Source organism: Pseudopodoces humilis, chromosome 16 (genome assembly GCF_049639895.1).
Source record: "Pseudopodoces humilis isolate 2021_Gansu_Grassland_sample_001 chromosome 16, ASM4963989v1, whole genome shotgun sequence".
In the NCBI taxonomy this organism is placed as follows: Eukaryota; Metazoa; Chordata; class Aves; order Passeriformes; family Paridae; genus Pseudopodoces; species Pseudopodoces humilis.
The window spans coordinates 19,737,870-19,761,553 of NC_142215.1; the positions used below are offsets into that span (position 1 = coordinate 19,737,870).

Here is a 23,684-nt window from a genome sequence, read left to right on the forward strand (position 1 = left end):
GGGCAGTGAGGCGCTGGCACAGGTTACCCGCAGGGTCTGTGGCTTGCCCGTCTGTGGAAGTGTTCTGGAAGTGGAAGGCCACGCTGAACGGGGCTCGCAATAACCTGGTCTAGCGGACGGTGTCCCTGCCCATGGCACGGGGTTGGAATGGGATGGGATTTACGGTCCCTTCCAACCCAAACTGTTCCCGGACTCTATGAACCGCTCCCGGAACGGTCGCTCCGCGGCCGCGTTCCTGGCGGGAAGGGAAGGGAAGGGGAGGGGAGGTGTTGGGCGGTGCGGCGCCGTTTCCTGTCCCCCGCGGAAGATGGCGGCGCCCAGCGCTCTCCTGGCCTGGTGCGTCCAACACCTGCGCGGCGACTTCGGGCTGGACGTGGGCGAGGACGTGGTGAGGTGAGCGGGGCCGGGGCCGGTCGGGGCCCTCCTGCCCTCTGGCAGGGGCTCCTCGGTCCAGCACGGAGGAAACAGGGCGTGTCAGAGCAGTTGTTGGGAATCTGTGCCCGGGGTTGTCGCTCGGCTGGAGATTTGGGGAGAAGTGGCGGGGGAGGGAGGGGGGATGTGGGGGTCACAGAATCACAGATTACTCTTATTTGGGAGGGATCTTAAAGGTCATGTCGTTCTGTCTCCTGCCACGGTCTTCCATGGTCTCCACAGAAAGCTGACCCGAAAAGGGAAGATAAATGACACAGCTGTGCGATGAGACCACTGGGTTAGACCTCGGGACATCCGTCCCCTCACCCGTTTTTATCCACTCCGGCCCCTCGTAGGTACATACTGTCAATCACAAACGAGGATGAGATCCGGGAGTACGTTGTTGACCTTGTTCAGGGCACCGAGGGGAAGAAGAGCTGGTTTGTGGAGGAGCTGCTGACCAGGTGGAGGAAATCTGCCCAGCTGCCCCCTGAGCCTTTCCCGGCGTATCGCAAAAAGGACGGTGAGCGGTGCAGAGCGCCCTCGGATGAGCTCGGTTATTGCGGTTACAAACAATTCCATGCACAAATCCCTCTATGGATACTGGTTCCGTTCCTGACTGTCGGGACAGTTTAAAGCCCGTTTTCAGTCATGAAAGTAGAGCCCAGGGCCATCTTTCCCCTGCTGGCACTCACCCAGCCTCTCTCTGTGCTTGCTCACGCTTCCAGAGGCTCCGGAAGTGCCGCGGGCTGGGGACCAAGGGAAGAAAGGGAAACGCAAAGGGAGGAACAAGCAGGAGACTCTGGCATATGCTGAGCCCAGCGCTCACAGGGAGGAGGTGAAAACCCCACTGGACCTGGCCAAGGTGAGTGTGGGGGGCATGCCAGGGAGGCTGGGGGTCACTGGAAAGGCTTGGAACCTGGAGCCTGCGGGAAGAGGGTGTCAGATGCTGGTAAAGATGGGATTGGAAGGCGGAAATGAGTGTCAGGCTGGGATGCCCAGGTGGGCATTGCTGAGGCTGCACCTCAAATCCTGGGGTCAGTTCTGGGCCCCTCACAAGAAAGACAGTGAGGTGCTGGAGTGTGTCCAGAGGAGGGAACAGAGCTGGGGAAGGGGCTGGAGCACCAGAGGTGGCTGAGGGGGCTCAGCCTGGAGCAAAGGAGGCTCAGAGGAGCCTTCTGGCTCTGCACAGCTCCCTGAGGAGAGCTGAGCCGTGTGGGGGTTCACATCTGCTCCCTGAAAACAAGGGACAGGATGAGAGGAAATGGCCTCAGGCTGTGCCAGGGGAGGTTTAGGTTGGATATGAGGGAAAACTGAATAGAAATGGAGGTCAGATACTGAAATGGACTGTCCAGGACAGTGGTCACCATCCCTGGAGGGATTCAAAAAACTTGTGGATGTGGTTCCTGGGGAGGGAGGAAGGAGGAAGAGGGAAAGGAAGGGAGAGTTAATGATGGGCCTCTGTGATCTTGGAGGCCTTTTCCAACCTAACCATTTCCATGTTTCTGTGATGTCCAGGCTGGGTAGAAAAGTTGTGTCTGTAACTGGGAGTAAAATAATCACCAGGTAGCAAATATGCCAGCATGTATTTTTCTCCCCCAGAAAGCCTGAGAGGAGAGAGCAGATGAAGGAAGTTGAAGCTGTAATTAGGAATAAAAGGGATTTCTTTAAATCAGATATGAGGGTGGGGAATTTAAGCCATCAAGTGGTTAGAACATCCTTTTCTGCTGTATTTAAACTATCTCAGTCACACTGATTAAAGCTTTAATTAGTAACTGAAATACTTCAGAAAGAAACTGGAATAAGAGCATAGAAACACTAAAACCTGAGAAATGCTGCTATTCCTGAGTAAGGAGTGGAACTTGAATTCATGTTTTTAAATGCAACTTTTTGGAGCAGGGAGGGTGCAAAGGCTGAGATTGTTTGTAAAACTGTTTATAGGATAAAACACAACATTTTTGAACTGGTGGGTTAAAAGTGGACAGTGATGTTCCGTCTCCTTATAGTTATCTTCTAACTTAATTAAAATTAAAAAAAACCCAAACAATTGAGAAAGATCTGCCAAAGTCACTTTATCTTCTTTTGGGTTTTTTTGTGGTGGCACTGTTTGAATCTGGCAGTGGCACTAAAACCAGTTGGGCTTTACTGGGGGGACTGGAAATGCTGCATCTGCTTGTTACTAAACCAGGTTGAAACTCAGAAGTGAATCATGAAATCACTGAGGCCAGGCCATGGAAAGTGGAACAGAATTTATTTTACAGCTCAGTACTTGAACCCTCCTGCGTGCAAAACCTCCGCTGAGGTGGCTGTGCCGGGTGGGACTTGAGGAAGTTGCTGGGAGGTGGCAGGGCTGTGAATGCAGCAGCTCTGCTGCCACCACCAGCTGTGTCTGGGGTCAGGCACACACAGGGTGCATAGGTACAGACACAAAGTAAATAATCCTTGGAAATGAACTTGGGAGCAGCTGAGCTGGTGTTTGGAGCTGTTAAACAGGTGTGAGACTGTGTGGAGCACAGAAAGCAGTGCTTGCTGTCCAAATCCCAGCAGCTCCAGCTGCCATGAATGAAACTTCAAGTGCATCCTGGTGTCCTTACTTTGTTTGGATTCCTTGGAGCTTTTCTGGCAGGCCTGAGCTTGTCTTTCTGCTCAGTCTGGGGTCTGGTCCAAGTGTCACTCCAGTGAGGCAGAATGCTTGTCTGAGCCTCCCGGCCTGCCTGGGGTCAGTGCTCGCTCTCTGCTGCCAGTGCTGCACTGAGAGTTCAGTTTGTTTATTTTTATCTACCCAGGCCCAGGAGAGCAGCAGTGGAGTCAGCAGCAGTAGCATTTCCTCCAAGAAGAAGCCCAAGTACGTGAGCCTGTACACAAGGGAGGGGCAGGACAGGCTGGCCGTGCTCATCCCGGGCCGCCACGCCTGCGAGTGCCTGGGCCAGAAGCACAAGCTCATCAACAACTGCCTGGAGTGCGGACGCATTGTCTGTGAGCAGGAGGGCTCTGGGCCCTGCCTGTTCTGTGGGGCCCTGGTGAGTAACCCCAGAGTTACTGCCCTGCTTGGACCTGGAGAGCTTGGCTGAATTAGCCCTTTAGACACAAGTTCCTCTTGCAGATTTCTAAAGCAGGTTAGCTTTATGGTTTCCACCATAATTTACATGGTTTTGGGGCTTGTCTGGTTTCTGACAGCCTCCTGTGTGTCACACCAGTGTCCAAAATCTCTTCAAGGCTTCAGCCCCATCCCGGACACAGCCCTAGTCACCTTGTCAGGAGCAGTGCCCTGCTTTTCCTTCAAGTCTTGCACAACAGGGATCCTTTGGGATACCTGTTAACACCCAGATTCAGTTCAAAGGGCACCTTTTGAAGAAAGGTGACAAGTTATTGATGGCAGAGGAAATTCTTCATGTGAGAGGAAAATATTAGTTGGGTAGAGCAAAATGTTTGAAAGCATCTTGGTTGCTATTTTGAAAGATCAGTGTAACTCCCAGTGGCCAAGAAGGAGAGGAAAAACTGAGTTAAGGGTTGTGGTTCTGCCTGGGATGGTTCTGAGCTCTTGTCCTTTGAGCTCCGTCAGCTACGTGTCCACCCACAGAACAGGGAGAGACCAAACTCTACATTTCTCTTTTAGTAAAGAACAGGCTTCCAGGGTTCTTCACATGTCAGTCGGGAAGAGAAGGAGGTGTGGATTGTCACTGCCACTTCACGCAGCCTGAACTGTTGTCCAGGGCTCTGAAACTGGTCAAGCTGTGACATCCTTCCCATGTGATGTCCTTCCCATGTGATGTCCTTCCCAAGCCTTCATTTCCTTCTTTTCCTCAGGTGTGCACTAAAGAAGAGCAGGACATTCTTCAACGGGACTCCAACAAGAGCCAGAAGCTGCTGAAGAAGCTGATGGCAGGTCAGTAGCTACTCCATACCTGCAATAGAATGAATCCAAATGGTTTGTGTACATTATTCCCTTCAGGCTTCACTGAGCCACTTGGCCTCGTTGCTGCTCTTTGTCTGTGATAGGCATTAAAGGGATGGATTGGAAGTTGGTTCCCTGGATCCTCCTGCAAGCCCTAGGCAGCATTCCCGGGCTTCAGCAGAGGTGACAGTGGCGAGTGTCAAATGGCAGTGTGTGGTGTCCTTTCCCTGAGGCCCCAAGGCTGCTCATTTGTCATTCCAGAGCCAATCACACGAGCTGGATCATTGTAGCAGGCCTTGAAAATTAGGATAAGTCTCCTGTGGAATGTGTGCTGTGGAAGATGAAGTGCTGCTGTCTGATTTGCTGGGCTTAGAGAGGAGGTGGTTAATATTTTCTAATGTCTCTTCTTGTCTCACACTTACCTTGGGAGCTAAAAATAGGAACAGAGCCAAGGAAAGCAAGAGGAAATACTATCCAGTGTGCCAGCAAAGACCTGTGCTTTGTGGGGATGTTTGTCTGGGTTTATCTGAACTACAGCCAAGGTCATGGTGTTGTTGAAGAACTGGGGAAATGTTTACTCTAGATCTGGGCTTCTCCTTAGAGCTGTGGAGATGGCAGGAGGATGGAAGTCCTTGAAAGCAGCAGCCAGTCTGTTCCATCCTTCCAATACAGATGCCAGCGTACTTCAGGATCCCTTTTCTTTCCTGTTTTATCTCTTTTCCCTCCAGTCCTTGTCAGCTCTTGTTTTGTTATCTGTGTAGGTAAAAGCTGGAATGTGGTTTGCTGTTTTGTCTTGGGAGTAAAAATTGTGGATCAAAGGGAAATACAGGCAATTGTTTCCCTGAAATGAAGGCATTGCCCAGTGTGGTGAAATATACTGGTTTGTTCCATCATGGCTTGGGTTCAAACTTTTTGTGGTTTTTTTTGGTTGTTCCCTGTTGGTTGGTTGGTTGAGTTTGGGCCCCTTGCTGGGGCGGGTCAGAAGGAAGAGCAATTGCTGAGAATAGATTTCTCCATCTCTGGAAACAGCTGGTTTGGGGAGTCTGGTGTGGTATGTCAGAATAGGGTATTGTTTGTGGGAGGCACAAACAGCAGCAGAAGGCTCCATGTGTCCCTGGAATCTGTCCTGGGCAAGAGGCTCTTTGTGGGGGTAACAACATGTGGGAAGGGTTTGGCTTTTAGGAGGGGACTCCTAAAAAATCTGGGGTTACTGCTGAAGAAGAAAAGTCTCCAGACCTTAGAGGCCCTTGGTGCCTAGAGGGGCTTATGAAAAGGAGGGAGAGGGACTACTTAAACGGGCAGATAGTGATAGGACAAGAAGGAATGGTTTTAAACAAAAAGACGAGAAATTTAGATGGGAAATTGGGAAGAAATCCTTCTGTGTGAGGGTGGTGAGGCTCTGGCACAGGTTTCCCAAAGAAGCTGTGGCTGTCCTATCCCTGGAAGTGTTCCAGGCCAGGTTGGATGGGGCTTGGAGCGCCCTGGGATAGTGGAAGGTGTCCTTGGTGTTCCACCATGGCAGGGAGTGGAATGAGATGAGTTTTAAGGTCCTTTTCAACCCAAACCATTCCATGATTCTATGGCCCGAGGCCCGCGGTTGGTGACGGGAGGAATTTTGACTGCCGAAATTGTTAGGGAAGGGTGAAGGAGAAGCAAAGACCAAGAGCTTCTCCCTAAACTCTACCCAGACTTTATCACTGTGATATTTAATTGGTTCCTCCTCTTAGGAGAAAGGAGTCTGTGAAATGGGCTTGAGGGGAAATTTTTGCTTCAACCTCCCTGTAAAGATGCTGATCTTGCTGCAAAGCTGTACTTTCAGCTCCTGGCATGGCATTTAGTTTAGAGGGTGTTTCTACAGCCTGGCCCACCCAAATGGCTTTAACACACTGACTGCTGAGCTGTGGTTTGTTTTGTGTCTCAGGTGCCGAAAGTTCAGGGAATTTGGATGCCATAAGCAAAAGCTTGCTGCCTCACCAGAATATGAGACTCAAATCAGGCCTGGAGATGGCTGTGAAGCACAAAGACAAACTGTTGGAATTTGATAGGACAAGGTAAGATACTAGATTGTCCTGAATAGCACAAATGACCTGGCAGGTGAGGTGCCTTTAGCAGAAACATTGGGAATTCCTTCTAAAACCCAGACTGCAGCCACAGACACCTTAACTATGGCATTTAGTGATACAGGAATGAGTCTCTGGAATGGATCCCATTTGGGTGTCCTTGCCATTTGTCCCTGACAATCCAGCTCTCCAGAGAGATGGGAAAGGAGTGGGTTGTTGGGTGGGTTTGGGGCTCTGCCGTGGTCCCACCATGCTCATCTCCTGCGGGCGTTGCTTTCCCAGCGTGCGTCGGACCCAGGTCATTGATGACGAGTCGGATTACTTTGCCACGGACTCCAACCAGTGGCTCTCCAAGCAGGAGAGGGAAGCGCTCCAGAAGAGGGAGCAGGAGCTGCGGGAGCTGCGCCATGCCTCTCGGCTTGCCAAGAAAATCACCATCGACTTCGCTGGCAGGCAGATCTTGGAGGAAGACAACAGCATGGCTGAGTATCACAGCAAGTGAGTGAGGGCTGGCAGCGTGCCCAAGAGCAAGGAGGTGCAAATCCTTGTGGAGAGTGGTCTGACATGCCTGTTAAAGCTGCCTGGGAAAGAGGTGTTGCAGAAGGCCTGTCTCAACAGAACCAATTCAGCTCAAATTCACACCAAGCGGAGTTTCTGTGCTAGAGAGCAGTGACTGCTCAAACTGGAAATCAGACTGAGCAAGGAAGTCATGTGGGGGGAATGGGGCAAAAAATGCTTTGAGTCAGAGTGCATGGGAGACGTTCCCAGGGGAAGCAGGGGATGTTCATCCCTCTCATTTCTGCTTGCAGACTGGATGAGACCATTGAGGCCATGTGCTGTGGTACATTGAGCAAGCCAGCCGGGAGTCCTGGGGCAGAGATGACACCAAACTCTGGGGTTTTGGTGAATCCCCGTCTCCTCCAGCCTGCTCCTTTGGTCAGTAGGCTTCAGTGGTTTATTTTAGAGTATTGACTAATTTTGGGAGAGTTCAGCTTGAGAATTGTCAATTCCAGCACATCTGTAGAACCTCAAGATCACAGGATGGTTTGAGTTGAAAGGGACTTTGAAGGCTGTCTCATTCCATCCCCTGCCGTGGGCAGAGGGACACCTTTCACTAGATCAGATTGCCCCATCCAACCTGGCCAAGAGCACTTCCAGAGATGGGGTGACTTCTCTAAGACAACCTGTTTCAGCATCTCACAACTCTGACAGTAAAGAATTTCTCCCTAATATCCAATCTAACCCTGCCCTCTGCCAGTGGGAAACCATTCCCCCTGTTTCCCCTTGTTTCTCAACCCCTCTTTCCTCCCCTGTGTCCCTCACTGGCCATCTCTGCTTGGGATAGAGAAGGTTTGACAATGCCCTGCTCCTGATGGGTTGGTTTACTGGAGTTGTAGCATCCTGCCTCCTTTTCAGGAGTGCAGAAGAGTTTCTGAGAGTCAGCCTAGGGCCGTGTCACCCTTTCAGCTCTATTTTATGAAGCCTTTTCTGCCAGATCCCCATTTTCCAAAGGGCATAAGGGTAATAAAAGGAAACTTCAAGTAGGATGTGCACGTGACACACATTACTCCTGTAGAGGTGCTAACCTTTTCCCTGTTTCTTTTGAACTCTCAAGTGGGTGGACCAGACGGGTTTGCTCCCACAAAGGAAAACTCTTCGTTCCACGGAGGCTGGGAGCGAGTGTGGCTCGGAGCGGAACAGGCTGCGGATTCAGGACCGAGAGCTGCAGGAGATCTCGGATGATGGTTGGTGCCTCAGCCTGCACCAGCCTTGGGCTTCCTTGCTCGTGAGAGGAATCAAAAGGTGAAGGTATCCCAGGCAGCTCCTGCTCCACAGGGAGCTGTGTTTCACAGGGAAGTTGTGTTTCTCAGAGGATCTCTGTGAACCCGCTGGCCCTGTGCAGTGACTGATACCTGTGATAGCTCCACGTGTGGAAGCTGTGCTTTCCTCTGCCAGTGGCTGGATAGGTTTAGGAGCTGGAGAATCTTTTATTTTTATTTTTTTTTTGGGATAGTGGCTAACCTGTAAGGAACAAGTTTCTTCACAGTGGTTGAATGTAGAGAGAGTCTGAGATTTCACTGAGATTACTATAGCTGGGGTGTTCCTGTGTGGAATTTGAAAAGCAGATAAGGTAATCACTTGAAATATGTTCTGGGTTTTTGTTCAGCATAAAGAAGGCAACAGTGGCACCAGCCTTTGTTTAAAAAAACCCAACCCTTGCCCTGCCTTCCCCCCCTGGGCTGGGAATTGGGTTACAAAAAAAAGTTGCTACTGTTAATAGTGAACAAAGAATCTTCTTTAGCCTTTTTTAGCCTTCACATTTCTCATTTTGGAGACTGAAGCCTTTTCTCTTCCCAAGCTAAAGATGCTGTAAATCTTTATGTGCCTGGATTCTTCATCTGGGTGTTCTGGGGGTGCTCCAGCCACTCAGGTACAGCTGCAGAATTCCAGGAACTCCAGACAACTGTTCCATGCATTGCTCCCTTGATTGTTCAGTGTGACTTTGGGAGCTTGTAAGGGACTCCTGTAAGCAGGTTGTCCTGTAATTGTGTTCTGCTGGCCCTGCTGGGGATTGCTGTCCTCTAAAGCCCCGAGGACACGCTCTGCTTTATTTGTGACTATTTTTTTTGTCTGTCTCAGATTTTCCTTGTGGTCCTGACACATTACTTGAGTTGGGATAACCAGGGCAAAGCTTAGCAGCAGGAATTGACTATATTTGAATGAAAAATATGTCCATGTGGGTGATTTCTGCTGAAGTTTTAGTCCTACATTTTCCTCTGTTCTTTAGGGTGGAGGGCAGGACCTGGTACACATCTCATCGAGGGAGGTTATGGATTGCAGCTACCGCTAAAAGACCTTCCCCTCAGGAAATCTCTGAACTGGAGGCCACCTACAGAATGCTGCTTCAGAAAGGTGAACTCCTCTCCTTGGTTCTTGGAGTGATTTGGTACATTGAGCCACGTAATGAGCAATGTCTGAAATCCCTCTCTGCTGAGCAGGGAAAGCTATATATAAAATTAAATTTCCCAGCCCTAGTCCTTCATGGGGAGGATCCTGACCTGGAAAAGACACAAAAAAAGCGTTAAAATGGCTGTATGTGTTCTCGTGCCTCAAAAGGTAGAGGTGCCTGGAGGAGAGGGAAGGTGTCATGGGGTGACCACAACAGAAGGGCATTTGGGGATTGGAAGACCCCAGCTGTGTGTGGGAATATAGGCTCCCTGAAGAGAATGTTTCTTTGCTGCAGATGTGGAATTTCCAAGTGATTATCCCTCAGGATGCCTCCTGGGCTGTGTGGACATGACTGATTGTTTATCACAAGAGCAATTTCAGGAGCAGGTGAGTACAGAAATGAACCTTTCCATGTTTGCATTAACCAGCAGGTTTTTAAAGTGGTGGAACTTGCCTCTGGAGAAGACCCTGAGTGGAAATTTCAGATTGTGTTGAGAAGACACAAGTTACTGTAGGGATTTATGTGGCAGAGGACATGAGGGGGCCTGGCAACTCAGGACAGGATGGAAACATGGACAGCTCTGCCACAGTGGTGGTGCTGTGCTGTGGGACCTGTGGTGCCAGAGACACTGGTTGCCCTGGTATAGGAAGGAGTTGCTTGGCCTGTGTGGAGGGATTGTGGTCCCTAGCTGCTGGATCTGCCTGGTGCTTCTTACCGGAGCTGGAGGTCACAGTGACCTCCCTGCTGATGTCACACTGGCCTAGCTGGTGAGTGTTGTGCCCTGCTTGGGGCATTGAGTGATCTGGAGACACAGCCATGGAAGGAGGGAGCTCTTTCCCACCAGGGAGGATGGGCAGGAGAGCCACAGGACTACCTGTAGTGAAGCAAGGCTGGAAGCAGGAGTCTTTTGAGAACTCTCAACCCACAGAAGTCTATGGGTGGTGATGATGATGATGATGTGTGTCCAGATGTGCTGAGAGCATTGGCAGGTGGCCTTGTGAGGCCACTCTTAGCTTGGGATGGTTGTGGAAGCCAGGAGAGGACCCTTTGTAACTGCTCCACCTGTGGTTAGAAAGGGAAGGAAGGATGGTCTGGACACTTTAGGCCAGTCAGCTTCACCTCGTAGAGAGATTGCTCTTAGAAGCCAATTTTGGGCACAGGGAGGAAGAGAGGATGTTAGGAACAGCCTAACTTTTTCATAACATAGGATTTACCTAAGAGTAAACTCATGCTTGACTAACCTGATGACCTTCTTTGATGCAATAGATAGTGGCGAGTATCTATTAACTTGCAGTCCTGGAGTAGGCACAAATCCCAGAGGAGTCATAGCCAGTAGAATATTATTCCTCTTTGCACTAGTCAAACCACATCTGGAATACTTGGGCCACCATAAATTGTTGAAAACCTGGAGCAAATCCCATGGAGACCACAAGGGTGGTTAGGGGCTGGAGCCCTGTGAGGAGAGGCAGGAGACAGAGAAGTCTTCCACTACGTCAAGGAGATTATTGGGAGACAGAGCCGGGCTCTGTGTTGACATACATGGCAGGTGGGTCATAAATTGAAAGGGGAGGGTTCAATGTGGCTTAAGGAAACAAATTACCATAAGGATGGCCCAGCAGTGGGGCAGGCATTGCTCAATGGGTTGAACAGTCTTCATCTGGGAAGATTTTCAAGACCCAAGAGAAAAAAGCTGTGGGCAGCCTCACCTGAATTCAGTGTTGGCCCTGCTTTGGTTGGGAGGTTGGCCTAGAGACCTTCTGAGACCTGGGCCTGATGCTGTGACTGACTCCATGCCCGAAATCTGCAGCAGGAACTTTTCTTGGGGTGTGTTTGATGGACTTACAAAACCTGGACTTGGCACCAAGCACAACACAGCTGTTCTGATCCCACCTCATCCCTGCTTACTCCACTGCCCCTTGTGCGTATCCAGTTTGGTCTGGTGGGAATCACCAAACCATGTAGGGCATGATAGTGAGCCATGACCATTTTGTGAGGTGGAATAGATGGGTTCCTTGGGAAGGATGATCTTCACAGCATGATCTTGCTGTGAAGAGCTGGAGAGGCAGCAGGAGTTGGGGCTGTCGTTCAGGAAGTGCTCCTCTGGCTTTCCCAAACCCTGTGAGGTTTTTACCTGGGAGAGATGCCTGCAAAAACAGGGAGTGTATTTCTGGTGAGGCTGTCTCTTAATCACAAGAAGAAGGCAGAGGAGTTAGAGTATGAGCAGCAGAGGGAGCTTTGGGACTGGGATACCATGAAACCTCCTGGAGTTTTTGGCTTAGTATGGGAGCAAGCCTTGGGAGAGCAAGAGGAAGGGGCACCAAGGCTGGTGTGGAGCTCCTGTGGTGGAGGGATTTTCTTTTGTAGCATCCACTGACTGGCAGTTTGGGCTTCAGTGGAGATTCCTGTCCATCTCCTGCTGTGGTGGAGAAATAGATCTTGGTCTCTTACAAGTATTTTTCTCTTTGTCACAATCCCTCCTCTTTGTAGATGTGTTCTTCAGGTATTGGTAGAATGGTTGGGACAGCATCTCTGATCTGGAAGTTGTGCTGTAGGTAACTAGCTTTAATCTTCCCATGAATTAGCCACATTAAAGAATTAGTCACATTCTCTGGAAGTCCCTCCCAGTTTCTGGGCACTGCTTGGCTGCAGAGGCACAGTAGGCAGAGCACTGTATTCCAGGAGCACCATTATCCAACCTGTTAATGACAGATTTCCCTTTCTCCTCAATGCTGAGGCATTTCCTGGGTTGTATTTCTCTGGCTTTTTGCTGCTCCCGTATTGCAAACTACTCATAACTCCTAATTTCCTCCTTGTTAGGGTGATTTTGTCTGTTTTTCCCAGGATTCCTTTAAGTAGTGGTAATTTCCCTCGCTTGTGAGCTAAAATCCAGAGATGTGAGCCTTTCTGCAGTTGCTTTCTGAGAAAATACCTGGTTTTTTGGGCTCTCAAGAGCAGCAAGTGCATCTGAAGGAAGCTGGGCTGAATTTAATTGCAAATATCAGCATGATGACAAAGTGTGCAGCACCAGCTCAGAAATCTGAGTAGTGTCTTGCTGGGAGTAGGAAATTCCAGTTGCTCACATGGGTGTTTCAGCACAAGTTCATCAGCAGCACCAGTACTGTGATCCAGCCATTTCCTGGTGTGTGAAGATTGCTTGTATCTCAGGGACCAAGGCAAGGAATATGATGCTTTTTCACCACTTAGGGCATGCAGAAACATGGGTATTTTCAAGGAATGTGTGAGCAGGCGAGGGGAGGTGAAGCAGAGCAGAGACCTCTCGGGGACTGAGCTCTCGTGGAGCTTTTCCAGGCGCTGTGCTTTGACTCACACCTCTCCTCCTCACAACCTCCTGTTTGAGGCTCTTGCATGTTCCAGAAGAAATCATTTCACAAGTGCAGGGTGAACCTTGCTTGCAGGTTATACCAACCTCCTGAGGATGAAATAGCTCCTGGCTTGCTCATGGTGTTTTGATGGTGATCCAGTGTTTTTTGGCATGCACAGAAGCTTGGTATTTCTTCATCCTGGGGGTGCTCACCTGGAGAAGAGAAGGCTCTGAGGAGGCCTCAGAGTACCCTCCAGTGCCTGAAGGGGCTCCAGGAGAGCTGGAGAGGGACTGGGGACAAGGAGTGCCCGGACATGGGGAAATGGTTTCCCACTGCCAGAGGGCAGGGTTAGATGGGATATTGGGAAGAAACGGATCCCTGTGAGGGAGGTGAGGCCCTGGCACAAGTTTTCCAGAGAAGCTGGGGCTTCCCCATCTCTGGAAGTGTTCCAGGCCACGTTGGACAGGGCTTGAATCAACCTGGGCTAGTGGAAGGTGTCCCTGTCCATAGCAGGGGGTGGAATGAGATGAGCTTTAAGGTTCTTTCCAACTTAATCCAGTCTGTGATTCCATGGTTTTGTGGTCTGTCCCCACTATGACTCTCCCATTACCTCTCAGCCCTTTCACTGCTGTCACCCAGTCCCTGTTTAGCACTGTCTGCAGATTTAATTTCCCTGCTGTTTGCATCCTCTCTTGGGTTGCTAATGAAGATGTTGTGGCACCCCGCTGGTATTTTTCTATCATTATCCTCATTTAATTTTCTTTTTTTTTTACACTTGTGCTCAAAAAGCCAAAATTAAGCAATGCTGTCCCAGCAGAGTAAGAGACCCATTCCCTGCCAGAGCTCTTGCATTATGACCAGGGAAGGGTTATTTATCCACATTTTTACTGCACATGTAAGCCTGGCCTTTCATCACCACTGAGAGGGGGCGGTCCTGCCTTCCTCTGCCCTACCTGCAGCATTTGCGGCCCGACTGACGTCCTTGAGATGGTTTGCAGATCCTGAGGATGTGTGGGAAGTGGTGATGGAACAGGATCTGGAGTGCTGGAGCTGGCAAGGAGCAGAGGAAGAGTAGAAACGTCCTTGGGATTAGGATCAGTGGCACGTCAGGTATTCTAATCCATGCTGCCTGTTGCATGAACTAGTTAAATCTGCTCCTCTGGGTCTCTTTCCCACGTGGAAAATAAAGCAATTCTTCCAGTCAGATGTTATTTACACCCCATTTTACTGCTCAGAGCTGTGATCTTCGGCTTGAAGCTGCTCTGGCAGCAGAAGTTGTGTTCAGGTAGGAGGGTCCAGCCCAGGTGTCCAGCGTCACCTGCTCTGTTCTCAGGGAGCTGCAGCAGGAGCTGCTTCCTCAATTCAGCCCTGGCTGCCTGGTGCCTGGAGAATCTCTGAAACCTTGGGATTTCCAGTTGAGCTTTGCACATCTTGCTCCTCCTCAGAATACATTCTGGGCTCATTTCCTTCTCTTCCTGGCAGCAGCCCAAAAATCCCTGCTCAAGACCAGAATGGTTCCTTTGTTACACTTTTCAGCTTGAGGTGACCTGGAAACTTTTTTCCCCCTCGGAGATCCAAGCGTTCACTATGGCTTTTCCTTGCTCCGGGGCTGACGTCACTGACACCTTGAGCAGAGCAAGGAGCTGCCCTTGTTTTCCTGCAGGAGGTGTTGGTGACTTCAGCAGCGCCCACTTGGGATCTGTGGGATGGGGCAGGCAGGGCTTGGCACAGGACTAAAGCCAGCAGGGAAGTGTTTACATTGATGCCATTTCCATGTGCTCTGAAGTCCATGTTCATTTTGCTAATGACTTTGATCTGAGAGACTATTGAACTGGAAAAAGTGTGTTTCCTGCTGCTGTTTTGGTGCTTGATAGGTGTGTTTGGTTTATTTTGAGTGCACACACACCCATACTGGATAGAGCTATTATAGTAGGCTGAAATATTGGCTAATTATGTTTGATAGGAGTTAAGTGTTTGTTTTTCATTTCTAGGTGATCACTTAGTGTCCTAAATCTGCACAGGGGAACATGCAGATGCTATTTTTGTGCATGTTTTGAGATTGCAACTATCATTTAAATGGGCTCCAGCTTTCCCACTCAGAAAATTTGGGTTTAAACTCTTGGCTGCTCTCCCTGGTGAAAAGAGCAAACAAAAAAAAAAATGAGACTCAGGTGCCCAGTGCACAGAACTTGGTTTAGATTCTCAAACAGGAATGAAGAAGGGTAGAGACTTTCTATATTTAGACTCCAGAAGGTGCCTGTTTAGATTATCTCCAAATAAAGGAACAATAGCCCTCTGGGAATATTTTCCTAAGGAGTTAATGGGAGGGAGAAACACAAACACAGACATTGATGTGTACTTCTAAAAACAGTATAAATGCATAGAGACTTTTTATGAGGACCTGGTCCCTGAGGGAAAGGTTTCCTAGTGTGGGCTCCGAGTGAGACAAATGCCTGTTTGTGTGGTACTGTGGCTGTCCTGGCGCCTTCCTTGCCTCCACCACCAGGATATTTGCCTTCTCATTCCTGAGGCACCTCTCCCCAGTGAAGGATTTTTAGCTAGGTCAGATATCCTTCCTTCTGGAGCAGTCTAGGTGGCTGTTAATGATTGCAACCCATGAAAGGCCTTTGAACTTTACAGGGCCCTGCATTCTCCTGAGCTGAATTTGTCTTTTCTGCGCAGCCAGATGCCAGATCCAGTGGTGTCAGGCATTAGGCTGGCTCACAGGGTGACGCATCTCTTTAATTCAGGTTCTCACCCCACAAAATCCCCTGATTTGTGGTTGTGGGAGCAGAGCAGGAGTGCAGCTGGTTTGGATTAGAGACAGTAAGAGATGGGGGAGTTTTTCCATATGGGAAGTGCTTTGGTTTTCATCAGAGGCTCTTCTGAGGCTCCAGCTGCCTTGCATAAGCTAGCAGGTTTGCTCAGGCCACTGCTCAGGCTGTTAAGATGAAGGAGAGATTGTCACTTGATGATGATTAATTTAGGAATGCATTAGCATGCCAAAGAAATCGAATGATAGAGGCCTGCTTGCCCTCTCCTCTGGTTTCCTGAACCCAAGGGAGAAAGTGAAGCCAAGGCTGAAGCATATGACTTAATTAATGATGACTGTGGACTTTGCCTCTGCTACCATTTCAGCAAACTACTCATGAGCTGGCAGGGCCTTTTCCCTCTCTCAGATGTGGTCACTGATACTTGCTGCCTTCTCAGTGTTTGGGTTTTATTTTATCCTGAAATTGAGGGTTAGATAAAACTGACCTGGAGCCCCAGGTCAGGTGCCCCACTGCCTTCCCATCCAGGTTGAGCTGTGGCCACCCTTTCCATAGTGATCCCAAATACAACCCCCACAGCACATGTAGAGTGCCCAAGGACTCTGCTTGCTTCAGCTTTTGTTGGTGTGTCATTGATTTCCTAACCCTGAACAGACCGGTCGCTCCAATGCATTTCCTGCTCCTGTGAGAGATCCCATGCGAGGGGTTGAATCAATCCTGGGAGCAGTTGCTGCATCATTCCTCCTTGGGGAGCAGCAGCAGGGGTCAGCATGGGGAGAGGCAGCTTCCCAAGGGCGCCAGGGCAGGGACACAGCTGGGCTGTGCTCCCGACGTTTGGCCTTTCTGGCTTGGCTGTGTGTCCTACCCTTGTGCTTCCCAGCTCTGATTATGAAAGGACTTCGTGAAGCTGCTTGAAGTCTGACTGTATCTAGTCAGGTGCAACTCCATGAGGATCCCTGGTCCCCCTCATCTCCTTGCCATCGCTTTTCCCTTCTCCTTGCTGAGTCTGTCTGATGGTGTGGGTGATGGGGCTGCACTGGAGCTGAGCTTAGCCCTGCCCCTGCTCTCCTTTGGCACAGGTGGATGAAAACAGTCCTTCCAGCCTAGCACCTTCCCAAATATATTCCAAGTCCACCCAGTTTCTCCTGAACTGGTTGTCAGGTGCTCTATGAACACCTCCAGCCTTTCCAGGTTTTTCCACGGGCAGGTGCTGTCCTGGGCTGGGATGTGAGCTGCAGGAGGGTGTTGGTGGCTGTAGGTCCTGCACTGCTGGTTCGGGGAGAGCTGGGGTGTGCAGCAGCTGCTGCTGGCGCTGCTGGGTGCTCTGGCTGTCCCACAGACAGGAGCCCTGGCACACTGCTCTGAGTGCACCAGCACAAGTTTGAATTTTAAATCTCCATTTCAAAGTCCTGTTATTACTTGCTGCGTTTTAATTGCTTCCCCTGCCCTTCAAATCAAAGTACAGCCTATGGAGTAGGAACACCTTGATGAGAGCTGGGCTCTGGGCTGGAGGTGGATTTGCCTGGCCAGGGAAGGGTCCAGGGGTGATCCCAGCCTGCTGGGCCTGGAGCTGGTTGTGTACCAGGCAAGCATGCGAGGGGCAGAGCGGCTGAGGGCTGCCAGGCATTGTGGCAGGAAGAAGGGGAAAGGAAGGCAGGCTCACAGAATTCCTTGTGCATCCTGGTGCAGGGAATGTGTGCCAGCGCCTGAGCTGCCAGCAGCAGCTGTAAGCGCTCAGGAACAGCAGGGAGGATGTTGACTGCAACAATGCATCAAGGCTGCGGTTTGTAGCCTCCTAGTCAGGCAGTTAACTTTTTTTCTCTTTTTTTTTTAACAAAGACATTTTGATTGCCAAATCCATAACCATTAGCAGCTGTGGTTTCGAGCTGTTCCTTCCTCACACGTTGCAGTCTAGACCTGACAGGCTTTCAAACAAAAGTTTGGCTGACGGCTTTTGTTTGGATTTCTTTGTGATTCTACTTTTTTCCCTTCTTTTTGTGTTCAGTTCATTTGAATTGAACATCAACCCTTATCCCTTCGCTAGCACAGCCTCTGTGGAGCAGCTCTGCTGCATCTCTGAGCTCTTCCATGGCCAAGGACAGCTTGTAGTGTTCTTCGGGTGGATGTTCTGAATGTTTCTGCCTCAAGCTAGAAAATTTGGCATTTCTAGAAACTTGGCTCTGCTTCAGGGTTTCTATTTAGGAAAATGTTATATTTCTCCTGGGCCAAAGGCTGGTTGGCCTACGACCTTAAAAGACGGTGTTTGAGAATGTGCTTAGAGTTGGAAGTGTGATGCAAGACTGGGTCGTGAGGGCGATGGAAACGTGGAGTGAAGCGCTCGGTGCTCTGCAAGCGCTTTTCAGGACTGGAGGGCTGAATCAGGAGGTGACACAGCAGTGGGAAACTTGGATCTGCTGTTGGCAGTTGTGTGTCACCTTTGGGTGAATGTGCCCTGCAGCACTCAGGGTGAAGACTGTGTTGGGAAAATTGGCTGGATAATTCCCCAAAGGGAATGTCCTTGTAAAGAGATGATGGAGACCACTGTTGTGGGAACAACAGACAGGGAGCTGATGCACCTAAACCTTGGAAAAGTGACAGGCCAAATGTGGCCTGGGCACAGTGGCACCCACATCCAATTAAGCATTTTCTCTCATATTTGGTGGCTTCTTTTCTCCTGGATTCATGTGTTTGTGGTGCAGGCACTGCTGCAAGTGCCCCTTTTTTGGCCACAGCACCCCCCCCCCATCACTCCCAAAAAGCTGCCCATTTTCTTTTCCCTCTTGCAAACCACTGAAGAAATATTTTCTAGCTGGATGGTGAGCAATTTCCCTCCGGAGAGGAGGAGAAAATGGCTGGTTAGTAGTTAATTACCTGTTATGTGTCTCTGACAGCGATGAAGCTTATGAGGCATGAAAAAAGAGCGGATCCACCTCTCCCACAAATCACCAAGAAAACAGGGTGAAGGAAGTTTGGCTCCCAGAGGATCCCTTGCATCCTACTCTTTTTGCACGTGGCCAAGGGGTGTCTCCAGCACCCAGGAAGAGCCCAGTGTGTGTTTCTGCCTGCTGGGGGGAGCTGATTTATTGCCACTGCTGGATCCGGCAGCCCCACTCTTTGAGAGGAGATGCTGCCTCCACCAGGATGATTTTTTCTCCTTTGAATGCATTTTATGGTAAACTCTCTTGCCAACACATGGGGTCTGCTTGCTTTTATTCTTTCCAGACAGCACTGCTTTCCAGTGCTGCCTGTTTTATTCCAAAGCTCTTGGAGAGCAGCAGGGAAATGAAGGCTGGAGCGGGTGTCCTGGCCCGGCGCTGCCTGGCAGAGCGAGCCGTGTTTTCCCTGTTGTTCACCGAGCAGCCACGCCAGGAAAATGATTCACCCCTTTCCATCATGAACCTTGCAGAGCATCTCGAGCACCTCCTCGCTGCTGGTGCCCCTGGCAGCTGTAAGATGGAGAGAGTGGCAGTGGGGAAGGACCACAGGTTCCAGCGTGCAGTTCTCTGCCGTGCTCCGGCTAAGCGGGATGTGCGCTCCGTGGTGAGGAAAGCAGAGCTCAGGCTGCACTGCAGGGCTCCACAGGCTGGCGTGTGTGAAACCGGGACTGTTCCCACCCCTTTGTGTCCCGAGGCCTTAATGAGAGCAGGAATGCTTCTGGAGGGTCGTTAAAGGAGCTGCCGGGAGCGCTCTCGGGCTTTGTGCTGTGCAGAGCCGCTGCTCCGTGCACGCAGTGCCTTTGTTCCTGCCTCGGATGCACCGGAGCAGAGCTCATCTCGTTAGTGATGGTTTGGCTTCCCCCCAGGACATTTTCCTTCTGCTCTTTCCATTCCCCTGCCTTCGGGTCACGGCGCTTGGGTTCAAGCCAGTGCAGCTTACTGGGGAGGGGTGCAGCAATTGAGGGGCTTGTGAAAGGCCCTTCTCCGTGTTTTTATCTCCAGTGGAGATGGAATCAGGATGAGCAAAGGGTCCCAAATGCTGTGCTGGTACCAGGGATGCTGAGTGAGCCTGCAAGGCCCCAGCATCCTGCTGCAGGCTTTACCTAAATCGGAGAAAAAAAAAGGTAACAGATTGGTGTGGGGGGAAAAATGTAACGGGAATTTTTTTTTCTCAGATGTCAGAGAAGGTGGGTTTGTGTCTCTGCTGGCTCCGAGCTGGCTCGTCCCCTCCTTTGCTCTTTTGCTGTGGGCTGTGGAGCGGGAGGCTGGCAGCCCTGCTGCTATTCCTGGTGGTGACAAGCTGGTGATGGGAGACGAGGGATGGTGAAAACAAAGTGTAGGGAACACTCATTAGCAATTATCCCTGCTTGCAGCTTGAGCTGGGTGGCTGTTGGGGACCTCTGATAGCCACTTAATACGTGTTCAAAGCACTGGCCCTGGCGGGAGGGTGAGTCTGGTGGCTGGTTTTTAGCGGAGCCTAGTGCTCAGCTCCCTTTTCCAGCTTCATTTAACCTCGAGCTCTTCCTGCGGGTGTTAAGCTGCCTTGAGATCTGCTTTTCTCTTCCCTCCCACCTAATCTCCTCACAGCTGGGATCTTCCAGAACTGTTAGCAGCAAACTGAAGCCCAGCTGGAGAGCTGGGACAGGCAGGGGGGGACAGTGCTTGCATGGAGACCTTGCGTAGAGCGTGTCCGTGGGGTGTTGGAGCGAAGCAGTGGGAGGAGCAGCTCTTGGTGAGCCACATCAGCTATTTGCAGCCCACAGAGCCCACTGGCCTCCCACCTGCCTCTTGCCAGCCAACTGCAAGGTGGCAGAAGGTCTGAAAGGAGGCTGAATAATTTTTTTCACACTGTAATTTCATTGCATAACCCCTCTCTTTTTGAGTTTCCCTGGTCATCTGCAGGATTGGAGAAGGGTAGGTTTGCTCCTTCTTGAGGGACAGTCTGGCCTCTGGACTGTGTTTGTTGTAGCCACCTTCTAAATGCCAACTTGCCTCCAGGTGGAGGCAGTGTAAAGCCTGGAGTACCAGCACCTGTCTTATTAACACCCCCAGTATAAGAAAGATGAGTGCTGTTGAATTTAAGAAGGGACATCCCTTGTCAGACTCCTGGCTGGGTCTGAGTCTAGGTCTGTGGAAGAGAGTGAGCAGGGTTTCTCTCTGAATTGGCCTTTTATTTGGAAAACTCCTGTTGGAGATTGTCTTTACTGGTGATCACGGAATCCCAGACTGGTTGGGAGTTAAAGTTCATCTCATTTCATGCCCTGCCATGGTGTGAAACATGCCTTCCACTAGACCAGGTTGCTCCAAGCCCTGTCCAGCCTGAACAATGTGACAGGTTATGCTCTGTCCTCTCCTTCTGCCACACCAGCTCTGGGTTTTGGGCTTTTATTCCAAGCTCAGGTTTACTGAAATGATGATGGGCTGCCAGTGGGGTGGAGTAGTTGGGAATAAATTTTTTCTCCTGTCTCCTAAACTTCCTGTGTTGCAGACAATAGAGTGACTCGACTGACCTTTCACAGCAGAAACTGGGAAATCAGGTTTTGGTACTTAAATTTGGGCAGCTTTGGACAATGTAACAGAAGCAGACCTGTTTGGTGTCTTGGTATCAGCATCTCCACTGAGAGTGGAGCTTCCTAAATTTCTGTGGGATGAATGAATGGAATGCAGTCATGGAAGGGCCTGGGGGAAGAAGGGAGCTGGGCTGTTGGTTTGGCTCAGCATCTTGTGGGAGCTCAGCCTTATCTTCCTCACCTGGGAGCATTTTGACTCTAGGCAGAGGAGAGGGTTATGGCTTTTTCTCAGCTCCAGACCACAGGAATATTCTGGATTTTTGTTCACCAGGATGAGGTAAGAGGTTTCTGGGGTAGGTACAATAGGAAGCCTTAAATGTAGCAGCTGGCTGAGGGGCTCCTTCCCTGCCCCAAGGAGTGAGATGCCAGAGGAGGGACCAAAGCTTTTTAAAAATGAAGAACACAGAGGGATTTGGCTCACAGACAGAAATGCACCCTGGCAGCAAAGGTGCAAGGCTGTGGTGTGGAAGCAGGAATTCAAGTCACAGTTGTGGCATTCACCTTGGCCTGGAGATTGGATTGAGCAGGAACTGTTGGAGCTGAAGGCTTGATCCTGGTTTTGAAGGAATGCTGTCAGTGGAGAAACTGACTGGCTGTTGCTTGCACTGCTGGTGCCTGTTTGGGAGATGTTCCCTGGATGGGGCTGGAGGGGGACATGGTGGTGTCCAGGTCCACCTGGGAGATGGCTGAGGGGTGAGGGAATTTGGAAAGCAGCTGTATTCCAGCAGCAGGACCTCTGCAACACACCTGTCCTGGCTGCCCCACCTGGCTGGAGAAACCACAGGCTGAGCCAGGTGTAGTGGAGCAGGAAAGGGTCAGCTCTGTGGCCAGGTTTGGGTAGCCTTTGGTCCTCCAGCCTTGGAGGACCTTGGTCCTTCAGCTTGTCCTCAGGTCCTCCAGCACGGAGGTGCCACCAGTCAGCCGGGCGATGCCGACAGCGACAAAGCAGTGCCAGCATTTCACACTCTCCAGGCGTTGGCCGGGGATATTCACATTGGCTCTTCCTAACCTTCCAAGATCCTCCTTCCCTGCAGATGGGAAATGAAAATCCTTGGCATGGGCATGGAGCAGTGGAAGCAAGTCAAGTAAGGTAACTCAGCCAAAAAAGAAGAGAGAGGAAGAAACCTGTCCAAGGCTGGGTCGGTGCAGCAGGGCATGGGCGCAGGATGCGGATCAGCGCGGCTCCTCCTCCCCGGCACGGAGCTGCATGGAGCAGCTGACTGCTTGTACCTCTCTCTTACTCAGTGCATAGCTCTTACATGCTCTTGTAAAATGAGAGGGCTTGGAAACGCTTCCCCTGGTTGATCCAATCCCGGTGTTGGGCTTCTGTAAATCTCCATGAATTGCTGGCAGTGCTGCCAAACCCTGCTGCAGTGTGGGGAGAGTGGGTTGCTCCCTGCTTCCCTTGCCATGCCCAGCTGTTCCAGGGCAAATCCAAACTCATTTTGGCAGGTCGGTGAGAGCTTTTCAAACACTCGGCCTAGGAGTCATTTGTTAGTAACAAATGGGGGATTTGCCAGGACACGCAGCTCCATCTGGTCTGGCATCCTGTCCCCTCCAGCAGCCTTGATGGATCTGCTCGAGGAAGGCAGGGGAGCAGGAAAAAAGAGAAGGCAGTTTTCCCATGGAAGGAAAACGACTTCCGCGGTCTGTTTGAGCAGGGATTCCTGGAGCATCCTCGTGACATGCGCTGGCCTCAGTGCCTGTCAGCACCAGCTCTGCAGCTCGTGGACAATCTGAGGTGAGAGCTGAGATATACATTTTTTTATGACTGTTTTGCATTTCACCTCTGAATGCCAGGGAGGCTGAGCTGCAGCCAGCCAGAATCTTGGTGTGCTTCCTGCATGGAGTGGGTTTTTTTCTCCTTTTCCCCCACATGGCTAATGAGAGAAACAATTTTAGAGGTCTATTTCCAACCTAAACGCTTCTATGATTCTGCCTATGAGTCTGTTTATTCTCTTCCTATAAATTTCCCCCATGTCTTTCAGTGCGGTAAAGTCCCTCTATTGACTGTGAATGGAGTCAGCCCTGAGCTGGCCCTTCTGAGCCATCATCTTGGTATGTAGCAGGTGTGTTGCTCACCCTTTAAATGCAAGTAAATATCAAGGAATGCGTGTTCCCCCAGCAGGACACTCTCCAAATCTCAAATCCTTGATTGAGTTTTGTGAGGAACATTTGGGGATGTATCTGTAGCTGGAACAGCTGGTGGTGGCCGCTCTTCTGATGGTCATTTCAAGGCTGGGTTTGGCAGGTTGTTTGGTTGAGGTGCTGGTGTGCTGTTCATGACCAGTTAGGGATTAGTGGAAATACTCATGTTCCTTGTCATCTGAATCCAGGGATGCATGAGGCTGAAGATCTGTCCGTTGCTAGTCCCAGTGAACAGGTGGGCTGATGATGGTAGGGCCCTGACTGCCTCCCTCTCTCCCAGGGTTCTGATCAGCCTAAATCAAGTGTGAAACCACTGGGGTAGCACAGGTCTAAAGGTGCTAAAGGAGGCTGAAAGGAGTTTGGGACAACCCAGGGTGAGTGGATCCAAAGAGGCAGCAAGCTTCAGCAGAGGCACGGTGGGAAAGACCCTGAGCAAGGGGCTTGCAGAATAAGACCCAAACCTGGAATTGTTTGGGGTTTTTTTCATTAAAAGTTCTTGAAGTGGTTTGGTCTGAGCTGCTACAGCCTCCATATTGCCCATGTGTTGGCTTAGATCCCTCTGTTCTTGCCCACTCAGCTCTTTCTGTGCCCATGCAGCTGTCCTGACTCTGCTCTCTGTG

At 50.5% G+C, this 23,684-nt stretch overlaps 1 protein-coding gene across 1 annotated transcript in view; it reads left to right on the forward strand.

The window, feature by feature from the left end:
• Window positions 1-34: 34 nt before the first annotated feature.
• The window catches only part of TRIP4 (thyroid hormone receptor interactor 4), a 44,687-nt gene continuing 21,037 nt past the window's right edge, over window positions 35-23,684 (forward strand). The window contains exons 1-11 of the mRNA XM_088062930.1: window positions 35-393; window positions 768-934; window positions 1,140-1,276; window positions 3,198-3,431; window positions 4,219-4,297; window positions 6,228-6,357; window positions 6,649-6,864; window positions 7,176-7,302; window positions 7,982-8,169; window positions 9,155-9,279; window positions 9,611-9,702. Of these exons, the coding sequence (XP_087919056.1) occupies window positions 197-393; window positions 768-934; window positions 1,140-1,276; window positions 3,198-3,431; window positions 4,219-4,297; window positions 6,228-6,357; window positions 6,649-6,864; window positions 7,176-7,302; window positions 7,982-8,169; window positions 9,155-9,279; window positions 9,611-9,702 (1,692 nt within the window). The 5' untranslated portion in view covers window positions 35-196. The remainder of the gene's footprint in view (window positions 394-767; window positions 935-1,139; window positions 1,277-3,197; window positions 3,432-4,218; window positions 4,298-6,227; window positions 6,358-6,648; window positions 6,865-7,175; window positions 7,303-7,981; window positions 8,170-9,154; window positions 9,280-9,610; window positions 9,703-23,684) is intronic.